General features: G+C 39.9%; 1 protein-coding gene across 1 annotated transcript; it reads right to left on the bottom strand.

Annotated features, from left to right (window-relative positions):
- Nucleotides 1-23: 23 nt before the first annotated feature.
- On the bottom strand, nt 24-15,042 carry hspa12b (heat shock protein 12B). The gene is made up of 13 exons (XM_026936442.3): nt 14,670-15,042; nt 13,581-13,652; nt 11,643-11,737; nt 10,892-11,016; nt 10,500-10,686; nt 10,185-10,289; nt 9,151-9,267; nt 8,238-8,415; nt 5,076-5,162; nt 3,070-3,174; nt 1,871-2,129; nt 1,353-1,456; nt 24-1,259 (listed from the first exon to the last, which is right to left on the bottom strand). Exons 2-13 carry the CDS (start codon nt 13,627-13,629, stop codon nt 598-600), a joined length of 2,073 nt encoding a protein of 690 aa, XP_026792243.1. The 5' UTR covers nt 13,630-13,652; nt 14,670-15,042; the 3' UTR covers nt 24-597.
- Between the last annotated feature and the right edge of the window lie 5,405 nt (nt 15,043-20,447).

The following is a 20,447-nucleotide window of genomic DNA, read 5'->3' as shown; positions in this document are numbered from 1 at the left end:
AGCATTTTTGCTTTGTATAATGTATTTGATTGCATGCAGAGTACTGAACTTTAACATAGTGGTTATAGCAACGCTATGAACTGGTTCTACCAAAGATGAATACTAGATTAGGTTTTGTGTTCATAATATGTATTGGGTACATATTCAAAGTTAATGCATAGCAAAAAAAAAAACTATTGCTTAAAGAAAATATGAGAACATATGTGTACATTTGCAATGTCTGTATCTGATTCCTCTAAAGTCCCTATGAAGAACTAGTATTCCAGCTTTTCATTCAGTACATTTTGAGATGTCCAGTTTCTCCCCAAGTCACAAGGAGGCACTGTTGGTTTAAAAAAAAAAAGGGGAAAGAAATTGCATCTGCATAAAAGCTTTGATAATAAAAGGAAAAAAACGAGTACTTGGACAGTAATAATTCTCAGCAATAGTAGCAGTCTACAAAAATAAAGTTTTTAAGTGGTTATTTATAAGGAAACAGCTTGATAAACTGAGAAAATGTGCCAAACTATTTCAGGACCCCTAATGGATGGATTCTGAATTAGTCTTTTGAATTGTTCATATACCTATTTTCTTTTCCTCAATGTGTGGGTAATTCAGTTAGTTAGACAGGAAGTCAATAGAAGCCCTGACTTGTCTCCCTGTGGCCATGTCAATAGCAGTCACTTTAATTTCGGTGTCTCCAAACTGCATGGTGGCTCGTATCTCCCGGCGCTCAAGCGCTGCTCCATTCGTGCTGTTGCTGATGGCGCCTGCCTCTGACTCAGGCAGATCCAGAGTGATGGTGCCACACTTCCTAACTCCAGCATCTGTAATGTACACCACATCATCACTGGTGCAGCAGTAAATATTTATTATAATCTTCCTTTGGCCCACTCTGGCTGGGGTGTAGCTCCGCCTAACCACCTCCCCCAAGGCCACCGACTGGTCAGTGCAAACGAAGCGATCAAGGATGTCTGTGCACCACTGCCGGCCATCTTTGATGAGAAGTTTCTCACGTGGATGACGACCCTCAACAAAGCGATTTAGGACACCAACGCCGTACGTTAATGGGCAGCGGCGGACTCGCACCACTGTGGGGTCTAAGCCAAACAGCACTGCCCCCTTCAGAATGGTAAGACCCACATCCTGGGGGATGATGATGCGGCAGCGCTGCCCCAGTGCATTCTGGACTGCACGCTGGAGCATAGGAGACTCAGCAAAACCACCCACTAAAAACAGGAAGCGCACATTCTTTACTTCCTCCTTCTCCATCAGGTCCTCTATTATAAAAGAGAAAAAACAGTTCACTCAGCTGTGTTTAAGTTTTTTTTTTGTTTTTTTTTTAAAGTGTGTGAGTAGAGAGTGTGTCTTACCAATGTGTTTGATGATCTTGCTGATGGTAGGTTGGAAAAGCTCATTTGTAGCCTCTGCCGTGAGCCTTAGCATCCCTTGAGAAGACCATTTTACTATATTCATACTGAAAGAGACATCAAAATGGATGATCTGACACTGGAAAGTGAAAATGCACATTTTGATAGGCTGTTTTAATTCTCATCAGTAGAGAATCTCCTGTTCAGTCTTTTATTGATGTTTCAAAACAATAACAATATTTTTCCATTACCATATCATTTCATATAGGTGCACTGTAATAGTACATTAGTTATTATTAGTATATCTCATGCAAGTAACTGGTGTTTTTCCTGTTTTTTTATATTCAATACATCTTTGCGGCCATACATAAATTACCAATTACATTGCATAAATTATAACTACTCATGAAGCATGTACTGCACTTTTAGTTCTATCAAATCCACATCTACATATCAAGAGGTATGTTTAAGTTTTCTGTTTTTTCTACAACTATTTCCTTGACCAGTGAAAACAGCCGTACTTGCTCTTACGTAGTGCTGTCTCCACACTCTGGCCACAGTGTCTCTTGTAGAAGTCGATGAAGGAAAAGGGCAGTGAGATGTTGAGTGCACTCGTTCTGCTGGGGGCTGCTGTGCGTTTGCGGGCCTCGAAGGCGATGGTCAGATCCACCCAGGCAGCCGGACGCTTGGCTTTAAATGTTTCAATGAAGTCTGTCCCAAATATCTGACACAGCATGGCCTCAAACGCCAGGTCTACACCCACCGCACCATACGGACCTCCTGAAAAACACAGAATGGAATCATTGGAGTGCTTACTGCACTATATTGCACTAAAAGCTGATAAAGGAAAATGGAAAAGTACACTGGTTCATGTATTTGAGGGCTATTATGAATATCATGATACTTAAATGAATACGCTTGCATATTTTCCAAAACGTTTGACTTTTGACAGATTGTATTTTACTAAGAAAAGAACAAAAACCTGTTTACTCAAACTTGAAAGAGCAGTTGTTAGGTCAATAAACAATCATGCAATAAAAAATGTGGAAAGCTTTCATGAATTCTTCGGTCAAAGGCAAAGGTTTGTGGTTATTTGTTTCCAACCATTTATTTTCCTTCTGATGATGCATGAATACCACAAAACCTCAAGGAAGGTGTAAGGAACCAGAAAGAGTGTTTTACTGTGTTGCCCCAGTGATCAGTAAGAACAGGTTCAGCATGACTGTCATCCTGAAGGTCACCCTAAAACTGTTTATTAGTTTACAATATATAGCATATTTTTACTGTACAGTTTACAATATATAGCATATTTTTAAATGTTGTATGGAATTCAACAACTGTCCTTAGACGGCCACTGTAAGTTAGCTTTGAGTAAATGTTTTTCTGTTCTTTTCAAAGTGCAGCGAAATGTCAAAATGGTAATTGTAAACAGAGACTACACAAAAAAAAATGGTAAAGTATTTCTTTCATTTTTTTCTCTGACAATACATCAACAAATCAGTAGTGCTGCATTTAAAACTATATGAAAAAAATAGATTCTGTATCATTCAAATTACTTAGTAATAAAGTAAGAGTATAACATCCAATCAGCCACTTGTTACAGGTTTTAACTGACATAAACTTCTTCCATTATTCACAGTATACTCAGAAAACTGCACTGTGATGTAATGCCTCTCAGTAATAATAAGCATATGTCCATATCTTCCACTCCTGCACTCACCTGATGCTTTGTACAGCTCCTTCAGTGTTCCCTGAGGCTGTTCAATCTGATGTACTGTCAGATCCACAGTCCCGCCTCCACAGTCTGCCACTATGTACTTATCACCTACAATAACACACATGCAGGTGTGCAAGGGGTCATTCCTCTGTAGAAAAGCATCAAGTTTCATTTTGCACTGAAAATGCATTAAGTTTTGGGTTAGGCTAAACATATCTGTAAACGGGGTTCCATTTTAATGGCACTAGAGAAAGCACTAGTGTGAAGAGGAACACAGTGTGAGAGCATAAAGGGAGCATAAAGGGCATAGCATGATGGCATAAAGCATGGGAAGAAGAGAGGGAGCATGTTGCCTCTTATTAATTTAAATTTATTCAAATCAACTTCTTTAAAGTTTCTTTGAATTTGAAATTAGCTCACGAACACATAAATGCTGTTTCCCTTTAGAGGCATCTAATCCCAGGGGGACCACCCACATCCCACTTGCTATGGGGGTGTCTTGGACATAGCAGTCGAAAATGTCTAATAGTCACCTAACTCCCCAACCAAAGTCATCACTAACAAGGGCAAAATATATTTTTGGGTTTTGTGTGAGGAGTTGGCACATATTCAGTATTTCTCTGTGTCTCTCTCTTCTACTCTCTCTCGTTCATTCGCTCCTCCTCTCTCTCTTGGTAGGAAACATCTGGACCTGAAGAACTGATTATTTTGACCTGGACCTCCTGAGCTTGCCTGGCAAGGAATAACATGCTTTAAAATATACACACCCCCACAAAGCACCTCCATGGCAATAGAGCAGCTGTAGTCAGAAATAACATTTGTGATTACCGGCACATTCAAATGTGGGTTTGGAATTACAGCAGAAAAATATGTAATTGTACAGATCCAAAACAACAAGAATCACTTCTCTGTCCCAGTTATTCACAGATTAAATTGTATTAAACATCAGGTACAGGAAGGGTGGAAAAAGCGATTGGCTTTTTGTGTCCCATGTGTAATAAATTGATATTGTGTACCACCAGGATATTGTGCCTTTTTCAGGAAATGAAAAGCCATGTACTTTAGTGTGTGTGTGTATGTGTCTGTGTTCTGTGTCCTTGTGAAAGAGAGAGAGAGAGAGAGAGAGAGAGAGAGAATGTTTGTGTGTGGGTTTTGTTTGGCTGGTTTTATATGCTGAAATAGTCATGGTTGGGCAGTCTGATTTGTGTTTGTTGTATCAATGTCAAACATGTCTGGTTACAGTTCTGCTCATTGGCTTTTTAATAAGCTGATCCATTCCATCTATAAATGCAGTTTGCCTGCATCTCTCAACTGCTGCAAATCTCTGTCACAACATATCCGTCCTTTAGGCAGTTTTTCTTTTTAACTGTATTTGGCAATGTGGATGTGTGAGTACCTCATTCATTTAATGACCTTTCATTATTAAGAAAATGATTAATATGAATAAACATTACATGGTAAAATTCCACTTGTACTTCTGTGTTGTCTCATAAAGGTGATTACAAAAAAAATAACATTAAAAGAAATATAAAGGTCTACTATTTTATTTAAACATTAAATGTTCAAAAACATATATTCCCAACAGTACAACAAACGTTTTATCTGCATTCATGTTCAGTAACTGCTTTAAGTTGGTCAGTGGATACAAAGAGAATCCTGGAAACACTGGCCATGAGGTAGGAATACACCCTGGATGAGATGCCAGTCTGTCGCAGGGCACTGTACACACACTTTCACACCTAAGGGTAATTTAGTGTTGCAATCTGCCTGGAAGGTGAGAGGAAACTGGAGTACCAGGAGGAAACCCGCACAAACATGTAAACTCTACACAGCTAGTAATCTGAACTCAGGCTCGAACCAGGGACCCTGGAGCTGTGAGATGGCATGAATACCTGCTGCACCACTGTACCACATCCTACAACTATCTATATGGCATATCCTTCATATGATTTTTTTTTTTGAAAACCTCTTTTCATCTTCAACCTATGTATGTGTGCTATGTTTCTTACCCGTCTGCATCTCAGACCACAGTTCCCCAGTTCCACTCTCCACGAGGAATGTTCGGCTGTGTCTGGCCCTGCGAAGCTGTTCACGTGCTGTAATATACAAACATACACTTCACTCCGTAATCTGTCGTTCCTAATCAGCAGCACATGGCCTTCATTAGCAAAAACCATATTACAACAAGAAGTAAGGGGTGGGGGGTTGGGGTGGAGGTCCGGAACAATAACAAAACCCACATTTTCATGAACATGAGCTCTTTTTCTTTAACACATACTCTTCTCTATTGTTCAGCTTAGCTGACACGATTACATGGTATTTGTGTGGTGTATGAGTTGCAGCATTAGTTACAGTACATGCTTAATGATGACCTACTCAAGGAGGAATGATCTCTGATTCTCGTTCTGGCTGAAGCAAATAACTGCCTGTATTCCAGGGGGAATGTTTTTATTGTTGCTGTAAAACAAAGCATTTCCTCACTTAACGTGGGTCATATTAACTGTGACCCTTCATTTCAGCTGAGCTTCAGCCAGTGCATTTAGATTACATCTGATTCAACTGTGCTTCTATCGCTTGCATGATGCAGTTGCAAGCCGTAGAAGTTATTTGCTGAATTCATTATAAAATAGTTTACATTTACAACACGAGTTGCAGAAGTGCTTTGTGGTCTCTATCAGAACATATCCTCATGTACGCACAGGTCAGCGTCTAAGAATTTCAAGCTAAACCCTGTCAGAGAGGAGTACGAGTAGGTACAACAACAAAAACAGTATAAGTCGAGGGTTTTTTTTTTTTTTTTTAAAGAAGTGCTCATTAATGCTTAGTGCAGACAGACTGTGACTCAGCTGTACGGACATCCAGGACAGAGAAGAAGCACAATCACTATAAGGCTAAAAGTATTTGGACACCTGACTAATTACACCTAATTGTTGAGCATCTCATTCCATATTTAGTCCCCCTTTGCTATTATAATAACCTCCACTCTTCTGAGAAGGCTTTCTAGATTTTGGAGTGTGGCGAATTGGAGATTTGTGCTCATTCAGCTACAAGAGCATTAGTGTGGTCAGACACTGATGCTGTGTGAGGAGGCCTGGGGTGCAGTCGGTGCTCAAATTCATCCCAATGGTATTCAGTGGGGTTGAAGTCAGGCCTCTGTGCAGGCCACTCAAGTTCTTCCACTCCAACTTTGGCAAACCATGTCTTCAAATATCTCACTTTGTACACAAGGGCATTATCATGCTGGAACAGGTTTGGGCTTCTTAGTTCCATGAAGGGAAGCCTTAATGCTACAGCACACAAAGACATTCTAGACAAATGTGTGCTTCCAACTTTGTGGCAACAGTTTGGGGATGACCTACATATGGGTATGAAGGTCAGGTGTTAACAAACTTTTTGCCATATAGTGTATGTCTTCCTTGTATGACTTCTAGTTGAGGTTCAAAGGGAATATGGTGCAGTGCAGGGTGTGATAAGTGCCTTCAGGTAGATGTAGGCTGGTCCATTTTTAGCTTTGTAGTGAAGCATCAATGTTTTAAATCTAATGTGGACAGCTACTGGAAGGAAGTGAAGAGAAGGAAGCAATGGTTGATAGGGTAGAACTTGGGGAATTTACAGACAAATTCATTAAAATCACACCCTTTGCTCATTATAGAGCTATTGGTTGTACACTCTTCAAAACTATAAAACCCTTAAAGGATCTTCGGTTGTGCCTCTGAGAGAATCCTTAAAGGTTCTATATAGAACCCTTTTTGGCCCTTTTTTAAAGAAACCTTTTTCTAATACTGTCGCTACATATTTCAATACACGTAGTAGTAAATTCAAAAGTGACCACTCGGATGTCTTGAGCAAAATATGTAAATGAATGAAATCAAGTCCTTACAAAATTCTTTGTGTTTGCCAGAATTTTAGAGCCAGGATGCTTTTACTTCAGCACTGAGCTTTAGGCGCAGTCTGGAAACCATTTACAGTATGGAACAACATTAAAGAAGAAATTAGAGAAGAGAAAAGAAAAGAAAACAAAAAATTCAATTTGGAAAGTAATGACTTCCAATCCTGGCTGACATCACTGCAGACAAAAGCTGAGCAAATCTGTTAGTTTCACTATATAAGGAGAGCCTGAGTGTGTAATATGAAAATCTGAGTGTGTGTGTGTGTGTGTGTGTGTGTGTGTGTGTGTATGTGTGTGTGTAAGTGTTTGTATTACAATAATAAGTAATGAGGATTATTCTGGATCTTGGTATACATGTGTACAATCAGATCACAGTTGCTAGACTTTTTTTGCCATTGTGCTTGGCATAGTCAGTTCTTTCTCTATACGTGTACAGTGATGGGCAGCTCCAAAGTAGCCTTTTTCAGATTTGAGAGTTTAAGAGTTGGAAGAAAGGAGAAGTGGAGAAGCAGAGGAGTGCAGACAAACCTGGAACTGTTTCAATGTCAAACATGCTTTTGAGACTGAAAGAGCAGGGAGCCATCATTCAAACGCTTGTGGGTTTTAAAGAAAGAAAAGAAAGGGGCAGGGGTTTGAAGGAAAGGGCGGGTATGAAGAGAAAATGTGAAATGTTTGACTGAACAGACTAAAGGAGGCTGAGATCATGGTCCAACAGCACCTTGTTCCAATTATGTGTGTGTGGTGTAGGGGGGTAAAAGCTTTTGTCTGTGTACTGTGAGTGTGTATATGCTTATGTAAGGGAGAAAGCTGCATAGACTAATAGCATGTCTTGTTTAGGAACGGCTGCATAAACAATAGGGGGTGTTATTGTCTTATGATAGATGCGGATGGTGGTTTATTTGTTTGATTTTAAAAGGAGAATGACAACCTGGGCCCCCAATTTCTCCCTCTCGCTCTCTTAATATAAACCACATGCTGTTTTACCATACCCCTCTGATTGAACCCCCCCTAGCGCTCTATCTGATCCTACATTTACCCTGACACACACACCAAAGAGGGACACAACATTTCCCCTAGAAAACCACAACCCCAACAACGGATGAAATCCCATCTTGATTTCCCAGACCATGAAGATGTTTTGCATCCCATGTTAATGCAGGAAAGTGATCCGCTTTGTTGTATTGGAGCTCTGCCTGGAGTGTTCTTTGTACAATCATGTTTATCATTAAGAGTAAAGTTAAAAAAGAGCAGTGTTACTGGGAAACAAAAAGAGGTCTAGTACCTTGCCTGAAACTGGAGTCAAAGGGGCGGGACCCTTCCAGGTCCAGGCCGTTGGTCATTGGCCTCTGGCTCAGGTCAATGACCTGGTGGAGACGGAGCTTTCTACAATAGATTGAAGCAGCTTCAGGTTCAAGAGCAATAAGTAGCTGCTCAGCAGAGTCTCTAGGCACAAGACCTGCCTATAGAAAGAGAGAAGAAGAACGGATAAAAATTGAAAGACAAGCAACAGTATCTCAAGCCTTAAGTCAGTGCTGTTTTACTGATCTGTGCTAGCCACACAAACACAATGCAAAGCTTTTAAGAGTAAGCCACAACAATGAATTAAGTGCCTTGTTTTTCTCTGCTTTTCTCCATCCTTCTCTCCCCTTTCTCCCTCTCAATCTCTCTGTCTTTCTCATGCTTGGCCGGAGCAGGCGTGGTTTCCTGTATTTGTGCTCTTGTCTCATGTATTGTTCAAAATCAGAGCCACCACCAGGAGGAAACTACACCCCTCTCGAACCGTCAGAACCGAGGAGAGCAGAAAGGCAGTGCGGGTCAGGGAGGCTGCCTCGACTTAAAACACCATTATGGAAGCCATGTTCAAGCTGCACATTGGAGATGCATGAGGAAAAACAAACTGCATCAGTGGCAGTAGTAAAGTGAGATGGGAGAGATGAATGGGAAAGTGTGATGGATGATGGGACATCCTTAACACACCCTCTTCATACTCCTATTCATGCGTGCACACACACACACACACACATAAAGATGACGATACTCACTGAGAGTCTAGTCTACAGTTGAGACTGTGTGTGTGTGAGTGTGTGAGAAGGAGTGAGAAACAAGCAGAAAGGCATGTCAGTGAGTCTGAGTGTGTCTGGCATTGATGAATGCCCCGTGGTTATACACAGATGGTCTGAGTTCAAGTGGATTACCAGGTAAGCAGCCTCTCTCATGAACTGCTTGGCTGGTTGTTTCCACACAGCAGGAACAGTGATGACCCATCGCACTTCATCACGTTCCAGTACAGACGAACACTGGTCCTTCACCTCCTACACACACATACACACACACACACACAAAGAGAGAGAGAGAGATCTAGGGTTAATTTTAATATCTCCTTCAGCTTCAGAAAACGCTATACTTACATTTACATTCACATAGTCTAGAGAAGGTTACAAAAAGTGCAAACAACTGAGGGCACAAGGATACAAGGTTTTTAAAAAGTAATATATAAGCATTCATAACCTGAAAGACTAGAGTTGATTTGTACAAATGCTAAAGTGATCTAGTTGGTGAAAAAAAAGGAAGAAAGAAAAAAAATCAAAACCTAAATGCCAGTGCAGAGAGATAGGTCTTATCCAAAATATTGTGTGAAAAGGTAAGTCTTTGGATTCTTGAGGAAGGACTAGAAAAAGCTGTCTATTTGGACTAGAGATGGAAGAGCCTTCCACCACTAGAAGCCAGGATACTAAAGCAGTGAGATCTTGTCTTATGCACGACTTTTGCATGGATATCTAGGCTATAATCTATAGGTTACAATAACCTCTAATGTGTAATCTAATATTTATCTCACACAGGCCACACTGCCTATGTAGTCACTTTACAGGAAATCTGGATCACTTTAAGCTGATCACAGATAACAAAACGATGTGGTTAGATTTGATGCTGGCATTTACCCATAAGGTTCAGAAAGTAAGAGGAGGATAACTGAGATAAGATAAATAACACAGTGTTTACTGACTCTACCATCTTAGCTATGCATAAGTTTTTTTCACAAGGACACACCACCCTTTTCGTTTTTTATTTCTCACTATTCTTTTCACATGCTTTTATTTCCCACTATGAGCATGATAGCGCAGCTACTGAATGAATGATAGTGACTGTGTATGTCTGGAATGGGTGGTATGTGACAATTCTGTGTCTTAGAGAGAAACAGAGAGAAAGAAAACCTAGTTTTATACTTTACCTTTAAAACATGCCCCCGGAAGAATCTTAAAGCATGTGCAAAAACCTCAATGGCTGGAACTCTCCTTCCATTCACCGACTCCAGCTCTGTCACCATGGTGAGGTCCTACAAAACAGGACAAAAGTGCTTCAAAATGTTTTAACTCCCCATTTCTTATTCAACAACTCAGTCTTTAAACTAATGTTTCCAGTGAATGTTCCTGTCATTTCCTTTCCATCTTGCTAACCGATGCCCAGACATACTGTAATTTTATATAATTCCATCCCCAAATATCCATGAGCTGTATGTTTATTTGTTGTATGCCTGCTTTCTTACACTAGTGCTATGAATCTTCATCTTGAATTTGTCGAAGTAGAGCCAATGTTTAGCTTCTTCAGGATCCAAGTCATGGTAGCTGTCTCGTGCTGCAAAGCCAAAACTGTGGAAGCGCAGTTCAGGGGTCAGCAGCAAGCAGGTCGGGCTCTTCTGATTGGCCACACCTGGATCCCCACCCTCCCATCGCCTGTGGAGATTGGAAGATAAGGCTGTTAAGAAATAGAAGTAAGCATTTGGGAGAGATTGTGCCATACTGTATTCCCCGAACTGCAGGATGATCTTGTCTTTGGTGCTGATGTAACTCATCAATTATCAGTCTCTCTAAGTGTGGTACTGGTTGGAACTTAGCAGTGATAGATATTAAGTCATTAAATACTGATGTGATCAGTTACCTCATCATATGGATGACCTCTGGGTCCTCTGTGAAACTGAAGGCATAGCCACTGGAGGTGGTGCCAAAATCAATAGCCACCACTACAGAAAACGGACGTGCTACATGTGGCCTCAGCTCAGTCCTCTGCAGGGAGGGAGGGAGGGAGGGAGAGAGAGTTTTAAAAAATTTTTGGTATGGGGAGGAACAGGATAAAATGTTCAACCAAAAAACTTTGGTGTATCAAGCGAAGAAGAGAAAAACAGAGAAAAAAGGAGTCTCTCCATCCTGAAACCTTTGCTGTAACCTTTTCTCAAGGAGGTGTGGTTATCAGATCTGCAGCTCTGCCTGGTACCAATATAAGCAGCCTCCCCTCTCTCTCACCTTCCATTCCTCTTTCTGACCCTTTTAAAAACTACAGTTAGGGAAAATGGACATTCCAGACTTGGTTTCGTGTTTCGAGGAGTGTGTCATGGTTGAATATCTTGTTAATGCTTTCTAAAGGCAGACTCCGGATTAAAGTGTCTTAGAGCCTACCACAGATTGCAGTGAAGAATGCATTTGAAGAATGTAGTATTAACTCACATTTTGGTTTAAAAGCCTCATACAGGGCACTAAGTAAAGAAACATAATTGCAGACATTGCAAAGGCCACTTCTTGCTTTACCGTTACTGGACTTTAAAGTAGTAGTCAGCTTTGGCTTTGCCCCATTATGGTTAACAACAAAAATGTGGATGTGGCACCTGATCTGAGATTAGTATGTGACGTCATACCGGAGAGGGCGAGGGAGTGAGAGGAGCAATACTGCAGTCATTTCTGGAAGGAGAAGGAGAGCTGCTTGGAGATATAGACCTGGATCTGTCCTCACCTGGAAGAGAAGAGATGGAGAGACTAATGTTCAAAACCTGGAGTATTTCATTTTGCATGAGTGCCTACTGTGCTCATGACCTTTATGGAGGATATTTCAAATTATACACAAATGTGTATAATGCAAAATTCCCATGCAAACGTCTTTACATTCCTATTTTGTCCCTCACACAAACACACACACACACCAGAGTGATTAAATGATTATTTAATCATTTCAAACATGCCATAGGAAAAGTGTGATGTGCAATACTGCTATGCAATAGATCTCACTAATTTCTTTAGTTTAGGCTTCTGATTACATTTTTTCTGGCCTATAAAATTAGTTCCACCCCCATTTTCATTGTAGTTCACTTCACAGACAGCAAAGAGTTTCTGAAATTACAACCTGCCACCTTAAAGTTGATATGTTTCTGGGTTTATCACCACTGGTGAAAGTATTTATAGAGTGCATAATGGATTTTCACACCTTCATATCAGCAAATCAGCAGTTCTCTCTCTCATTCCTTTCTAAACTTTTTGAAAGACTGAATCTGTTTTCAGCATGCACCCACCCTAGTACCAGAAGAAAAAAAAATTCACCACTTTCACACTAAGCAGACCAATATCAGGCTGAAGTGTTTTCCTGAGGTTTCTAAGGATTCTAGCTTAATCTATCTTAAATAATTACTGTATGTGAACCCACAAATACATACATGTGCACACCAACACATACACAAGATGAATAACTCACTCATGAGAATAACTGGAATGTTATCACATGCAAACACACAGGCAGATCACAGAGGGGATGTTAGATAAGGATATGCCACACCTATGTGAACCACAGCGCACCACTACCAGAATCTTTTTATAGATTATAATTTATCAAATTATATTTCATCAGAATCTCTTTACAATCATCATATACTGTATACATCATTCTTCATTAATGTAGTTACTGAAAGAAGTAATAGCGCATAACAAAGAGGAGCATAGTAGTCGAGTCAAAATCGAGTGTTACTGAGGTAAGCAACAGTTAACATTGTGTTAGTCTGATACATGAATGAAATGAAATATATGGCCTCAAAATCCAAATTATGTGCAAATAAGATGTTCAGATATATTTGTATTTGTATGGAAAAGATTTGAAAGGATTCAGTAATCCAATAATACATATTATTGATTGATTACAATAGGTATCAACTGAGTTACACTTTGTACTATAGCAGGATCGGGAATGTTAATGTTAGAAAATATGGTAGAGTGTAAAAATCTGTGTTGACTTTTTTGCAAAAACAAATAAAAGGTCTATTGCCTCAGACTTTAGAATCCTTCTATAATTTCCATTAACAAGAACTTAAAAATGTAATTTAAAAACACCATTCCCTTTATTAGAAATATTGGTACCCCTGTTGAATTATCCAATCAGCTAATTATGTGGCAGAAGCTCAATGCATAAAATCACACAGATACATGTCAAAAACATCAGTTAATGTTCACTTTAAACATCAAAAAGAGGAAAAATGTGATCTCAGTAATTTTGTCCATGGTATGAATGTTGGTGCAAGACAGGCTGGTTTAAGTATTTCAGAAACTGCTGATCAACTGGGATCTTTATGTGAAACAACCTCTAGTGTGCAAAAAGACAAAAAAAAAACATCCAATGTGTAGCAGTTCTGAGTGTAGAAAAACCTCATTCTTGTGAGAGCTCCAGAATGAAAATGGCCAGAATGATTCGAACTGACAGGAATTTTATGGTAACTCAAATAACCAATCTTTACAATGCAGAAAAGCATCTCAGAATGCACAACACACTGAACCTTGAGGCTACAAGAGCAAAAGACTACAGAGTACAATTATACCTGGGACCAGGAGACTTTTAGGGCTGGGCTGCAGGAGTTCTGCCATCATGGAGGAGACAGGGCTATCACAGCCTGAGCAGGACAGAAATATTATCAATAGATCAATCGTATCAATAGTATACTGATAGTATTTAACAATTGCACATGACATTGAGTGTAAAACATGTTTAAACTAAAGATGTTAATTTAATTATATTGAACAGCATAACAAAACAAAGTACATTTACTCATTTTCTTGGTTCCTTTCCCCACATGAGAGAGAGAGAGAGAGAGAGAGAGACTTACTCTGTGTTTGTATAGTTTACTGTCAAGAGCAAAACTCACAGCCACTTTTCCGCACCATTAACACCAGCTGCCTCTATGTCCACTCACACAGGCACTCAGAGGTCATGATTCTGCATTTTTTTTTACTTCAAGTTCAGGTGATAGTGTAAACAATGGATAGTCTAAACAATGGTATATAACATTTACTCTATCAATTATAACTCAGTTATCCCTCCAAGTGGGACTTTCCTACAATTCAGACAGTTTGGAGTGGCATCACTCCAGAACAAGGGAAAAGCAATTACCCATGTCCTCCAAAACCTTCACATGATACTAAATTTGGCATAGCTTGCAGGACGTAAATTATACGAGCTATTGGTGGAAGTGCTCCACCTTAATGTCTCTCACTGCCCATCTTCTATTTTTCCGTTCATCTCTACAACAAACCCACAACAACAGGAGATAAGAGACACTAAATCAAGCTTAGGAATCCCATCTTTAAGTCTATTCAAGACATTATACAGTACATGAAAACACTAACACACAAAATCAACACACAATTCCCATTACTGTAATTGCAAGTGGTCCTGGAGTTTCCTTGCACTGCACATTTTGTTGCTCTAACACACCTGATCCAACCCATCAACTCATATACAACTCTTGCAGGAGTTTAGTGTATTGTATAGTGAGAGTAACAGTTTCTCTTCTGGAACCCAGTGGGTGCTTTAGAGAATCGAAGTGCATGGTTACTACAGGACCAGTAATGCAAAACATGCTACCGTACTCTCCAAGAGCCAGTTTTTGCTATAGAATATATCAACTCACCCCTGCGTTGATGGACCAATTCTCTGGTCTTTGTGACCAATCACTTGAAATTGGTGGAAAAAAAAAAAAGCCAGAGCCACAGAAAATACTTTGTGATGTTTCTGAGGCTCTAGAATGATGAAAAGTCCGACTGGAGATGTCAAGAAATCAGATAAAATAAAATTACAAATAGAGTGTATTCAAAGTTTGAATTGGAGGGAAAAATCCATACACTTCTCAGTCTATAGTCCAGAGTAGAGAATTCCCTTTCACTCCCTCGCCATGTGTTCCCTCCTGTGTCTGTATCCAGGCACTCAATTCCTCAACTGCACTGGAATGTCAGAGAGGAAAGGGTGATAGAGAGGGAGCCACACATACACATACATTTTAGTTGGCTCTGGAGGCTCTCATAGTGCAGAAGAGAGGGGAGGGGAGAGTGACTTCATAGGGGATCATATTCAATGACCACGTGCAAGTGTGTGTGTGTGTGTGTGTGTGTGTGTGGAGGGAGGAGAGTGTTTAGAGTGGCAGTACAGAGTGATTAAGTCATCTGCTCCCCCTTTCCTCTTCTTCCTCCCTCCACACCCCCTGCATCAGACGCTCTGTTTTTCCTCCCATCCCAGCTCCCCGTCTTGCCTCAACTTTCTTCCTGTCTTCTCCTCACACTCTTTCATCTTTTGCCCTTTTCACTTCCTCATCCTAGCCCATCTGTTTCTTTCTCCATATCACTGAGTGTCATATTGCAGCTTTGCAATTTGGTAGCCTTCGACAGAATAAGAATGTACTGAGTTTAACTGTACCATTTGTTGTCAAAATGGCTCTGAAGACTTTTTTGGGTGGCATGATGCATAAACATTTATTGTTTTAGTGACTGTCAGCTTTAGAGTGCCAAACTATGTGCTGTAACTTTAGTGGCTAGTCAAGATTAATGTAAATAGTAGGAATATGCAATAATTTAGCATAGCTGAAATTGTACTGAATGGTACTGTACCCAGTACATATTAGCTTAAGGCATATGTTTGTAATGCAGCTGATAAGCAAACATTGTTTTGATGCATTACGCCCTACCAGTAAAATTTCTATATCGTCATTTAAGTGTATGTGAGTGCATATATGTATAGGAATGTAAATATATAGTCATGCTGTTTGGTACAGGGACAGAGACAGAACAGTATAAATGAGACTGTATTTGGACACTTATCTCTCAATCTGTGTCCTAGGAGTCCCATAGATCATGTATACACACAAACACAAACATCAACACATATACACACAATCCTTATTACTATTTGCAAGTAGGATTTGGCAGTGTGCTGGAAGAACTTCTCAGGAACTTCTTAGGACAAACACACACTCTAGCACAAGAAAAAGTCTCTGTGATTTGCACATTCCAGGTTTTGCCCCATTTCAAAATCAATTTATTTTGGCCAAGTCTGGAGACCATTACTAATGCCATCATGAGAGGCCCAGGTAAGGGGACTCATGCAAACCACTCTTACACTCTTTTTTAACTACATCCAGACTTCATATATACAGTCAGGTCCGGAAGTATTTGGACAATGACAGAGTTTTTGTGATTTTGCCTTTATACACCACCACAATGGATTTGAAATAAAACAGTCAAGATGTGATCAAAGTGTAGACTTTCAGCTTTATTTTAAGAGGTTCCACAAAAATATGGCATTTACCATTTAGGAATTACAGCCATTTTAAGCAAAGTACTTCCATTTTCAGAGGCTCAAAGGTATTTGGACAATTGACTGACAAGAAGTTAATTGACCATTTGAGAATTTGAGTTTTGAGAATATGGGCTCCAGACTTCAGGTAGTCAATGACTGCAAAGGATTTTCATCCAGGTATTAAAATTATGGTTATTCCATAAATACTTCCATTTTCAGAGGCTCAAAGGTATTTGGACAATTGACTGACAAGAAGTTAATTGACCATTTGCGGTCCATTCCCTTGTTACTTCAGGACAAATGAAGCAGATAAAAGATCTGGAGTTGATATCAGGTATTGAGTTGGCATTTGGCAGCTGTTCGATTAGAGCTACCAATATGAAGTCCAAGGAGATCTCAATGCAAGTGAAGGAGGCCATCATTAGGCTGAAAAAACAACATAAATCTATAAAAGAGATAGCAAAAATCTTAAGTGTGGCCAAATAAACAGTTGGGTACATTCTTAAAAAGAAAGAAAGCACTGGTGAGCTCAACAACATCGAAAGGCCTGGAAGACCACAGAAGACAACTAAAGTGGATGATCACAGAATCCTTTCCTTGGTGAAGAAAAACCCCTTCACAACATCAACAGAAGTCAAGAATACTCTGGAGAAGGTAGGCATATCATTGTCAAAATCTACAATGAAGAGAATGTAAATACAGAGGGTTTACAACAAGGTGCAAACCACTGGTAACATTCAAGAACAGGAAAGCCAGATTAGACTTTGCCAGAAAATATCTAAAAAAGCCTCCCATGTTCTGGAATAAGATTCTTTGAACTGATGAAACCAAGATTAACTTGTACCAGAATGATGGGAAGGGAAAAGTATGGTGAAAGAAAGGAACAGCTCATGATCCAGAGTATACCACATCATGTGTCAAACATGGTGGAGGCAGTGTTATGGCATGGGCATGTATGGCTGCCAATGGAACGGGCTCACTGGTGTTTATTGATGATGTGACTGCTGACAGAAGTAGCAAGATGAATATGCTCTGCTCACATTCAGCAAAATGCTACAAAACTGATAGGATGCTGCTTCACAGTGCAGGTGGATAATGACACTAAACTACAGCAAAGGAACTCAAGACTTTTTGAAGGCAAAGAAATGGAATATTCTTCAATGGCCAAGTCAGTCGCCTGATCTCAACCCAGTAGAGCATGCTTTTCACTTACTGAAGACAAGACTGAAGGCAGAAAGACCCACAAACAAGCAGCAACTGAACCTGGCAAAGCATCTCCAGGGAGGAAACTCAGAATTTGAGTTTTGAGAACATGGGCTCCAGACTTCAGGTAGTCACTGACTGCAAAGGATTTTCATCCAAGTATTAAAATTATGGTTATATTTACAATTATGTCACTTTGTCCAAATACCTTTGAGCCCCTGAAAATGGAGGTATTCTGTTGAAAATGGCTGTAATTCCTAAATGGTAAATGCCACATTTTTGTGGAACCACTTAAAATAAAGCTGAAAGTCTACACTTAGATCACATCTTGATTGTTTTATTTCAAATCCATTGTGGTGATGTATAAAGGCAAAATCACAAAAACTCTGTTATTGTCCAAATATATATACACAAAGAAAGAAAGAAGGAAAGAAAGAAAGTGTGTTTGTGTGAGTACAGACAGGGACAAATTAAAGGAAAAAATGGTGACTTTCTTATGCTCTGTGGGAATATTGCTGCTGTGGTTTGGGTCCTCTTGTCCCCTTAGAAGAAGGAGTCACTACAAATTAATGCAAAGTTATTCTGAATGATCACCTTTATCCTGATGAAATAATGAAACATTTCTATGGGAGTGGTCTTTTCCAGGATGACTCTACTCCCATCCAGAGGTCATGAGGGTCACTGAATGGATTGACAAGGATGAAAATGATGCAAGTCACGTGCTATGGCCTGCAAAAATGGCCTGTCCAGATCTCAAAACAAACATAGGTTTTGGACTGATGTGTTAGACAGCACTCCCCACCACCATTATGACCAGCGGAGGGAATATGATTTGAAAGATTGATGTTTTAATGCTTCCAGTACAGTCCCAGTGAGTTGTAGAATCTATGCCAAAATGTAATTGAGCCGCATTGTCACAGGTCTGCATGTATGTGTCACTATTTTGAATATTTACTATATGAGCATAAAGATCTCTTGCTACAACAATTTTATAGCCCACTTGCACCGCGTTTTTCATGTCTCTGAAAAAGTCTTAGTCAACAGCCAAAGCCATAGTCAACTGGTTCACACATAGAAGCCCTCTCCCTTCTGTTTTATCAATCTACATCTATCAGCATGCAGCCTTGTCCTCTCCCACCTTTGACTCAGACAGGAAGTCAGTATGTCAGCTGACAGGAAGTGCACCATATAGACCTACTGCAAAATTGTTCGTGCTGTACATCGAACCAGGAAGTGATTTGTCTCTGACCCCAAACCCTTCCTGTATTGTTTGCCACCCTTCCGCTTTCTAATGGCCAACACCCAAGGCAGAGCGAGAGTTGTCTGGGACATGATGTCCACAGTCTAAGAAAACAGAGTCAAATTATTTGTAGCAGTTAACTCCACACTGATAGTGTTTTCACAGTTGCAGGAGCAAAAACAGATTTCACTGATATCTCTGGGTGTGTATATGTGCGAACAAATCTACTGACATATCAAACAAGCCTAAATGTCTTTTCCACCCTCAAGTGTTCCTTCCTGACCAGACTGGCCTGTACACTATGCTGTAATTCTATAAGCATGTGGGTGATTGTATACACATGTGTGTGCTGGTGTAGTGTATTTTGTTCTCCCACCCTTGGCTTTCCTGCGACAAATTTCCACCTTTCATGCATTCACACCCATAGAAACATGCACGTACACACATATACAATCCTGTACCACTAAAACACAGACTCCTAATTCCCCCCTTCCGCCAAACTGTCAAAAAGCAATGACTTGCTGAAGGATCAAATCCAGTTTCACCCTGCTTATGTGTGTGGCAGCTCTTAGGTTTTCTGCGCATGTTGGTGGAGTGTATGTATGTGTGTGGATGACGAAGTACAGAGTAAACATTTATTTGTTGACATTTAGAACATGAGCTTTGTGTTGGTTTGTGTGTGCTAGATGTGTGTGTATGTCTGCATACACACACACACACAATTCTCCAGGGAGTGACTATGATAAATAGCCCCCTATGAGCATAGACCTAGCCCCTCACCAGGCCTTTTCAGACTAGGGCTTTAGAGGAGTGGAAGGAGAGTGGTGCAGAAATGTATGAAACTTGCCATTTTACTCTTGTGCAATCTGGGCCCCCTCGGCAGAGACAGAATAAATCAGCACAACGCTGCCTTTCCTACCACACTGGGAAACAGCAAGAACTCTGGTGAAATTACAGCTGAGGTTTTACAGCAGACTCCAGAAACTTCTGCATTAAATCACTAAGACTGCTTATGCATTACAGTGCAAATTATATTTACATGTGGATCATGCCTTACATTGTGGGTGCCCTGGTTTGCCCCATAAACACACTCATAGTAAAAAAAAAAAAAAAAAAAAAAAAAAACTCTCTTGTGGAAGCAAGTAAGGCGGCTAAGCATAAACAGTGTTTTTTTTTTTTTTTGAGACCTGGCTGATTTCCTAGACATTCTCCATTATCTATTATCTAATGGTAGGATTTACTCTTTGCATTACTGACACACAGGGTCATACATAGGAGATGTGCAGAACTCCTAAGAATACACAGAGAGCACAACTGGCTATGAGGTGTATCTAATTAGCTAATGAGGGCCAATTAATTGATATAAGTTATTAATAGCTAAGGGTTGGATTACTTTAAAAGTAATGTCGCTTTATACATTGTTATACAACAGTTACACTATACTTATTGAATTGCTGTGCTCACACCAAACTATTAGTTTACATAGAATAGACTGTAGATTTGCTAGTTTTGTCTTTAAAGGTATAGTCAGTTATTTTGCTGGTAGTCGAAGTTAGATCTCTTGAAACTCAAAATCGAAACACATACATCTGAAAGCTGGTGCAAGAAGAGGAGCTGAATTTTCTGAATTTGTCTCCAGTCTCAAGCCACTCTGACTATGGCGCTGCATCTGACATT

The sequence above is a fragment of the Pangasianodon hypophthalmus genome, chromosome 4, assembly GCF_027358585.1.
Source record: "Pangasianodon hypophthalmus isolate fPanHyp1 chromosome 4, fPanHyp1.pri, whole genome shotgun sequence".
NCBI classification, from domain to species: domain Eukaryota; kingdom Metazoa; phylum Chordata; class Actinopteri; order Siluriformes; family Pangasiidae; genus Pangasianodon; species Pangasianodon hypophthalmus.
This window is presented reverse-complemented; position numbering and strand designations above follow the sequence as displayed.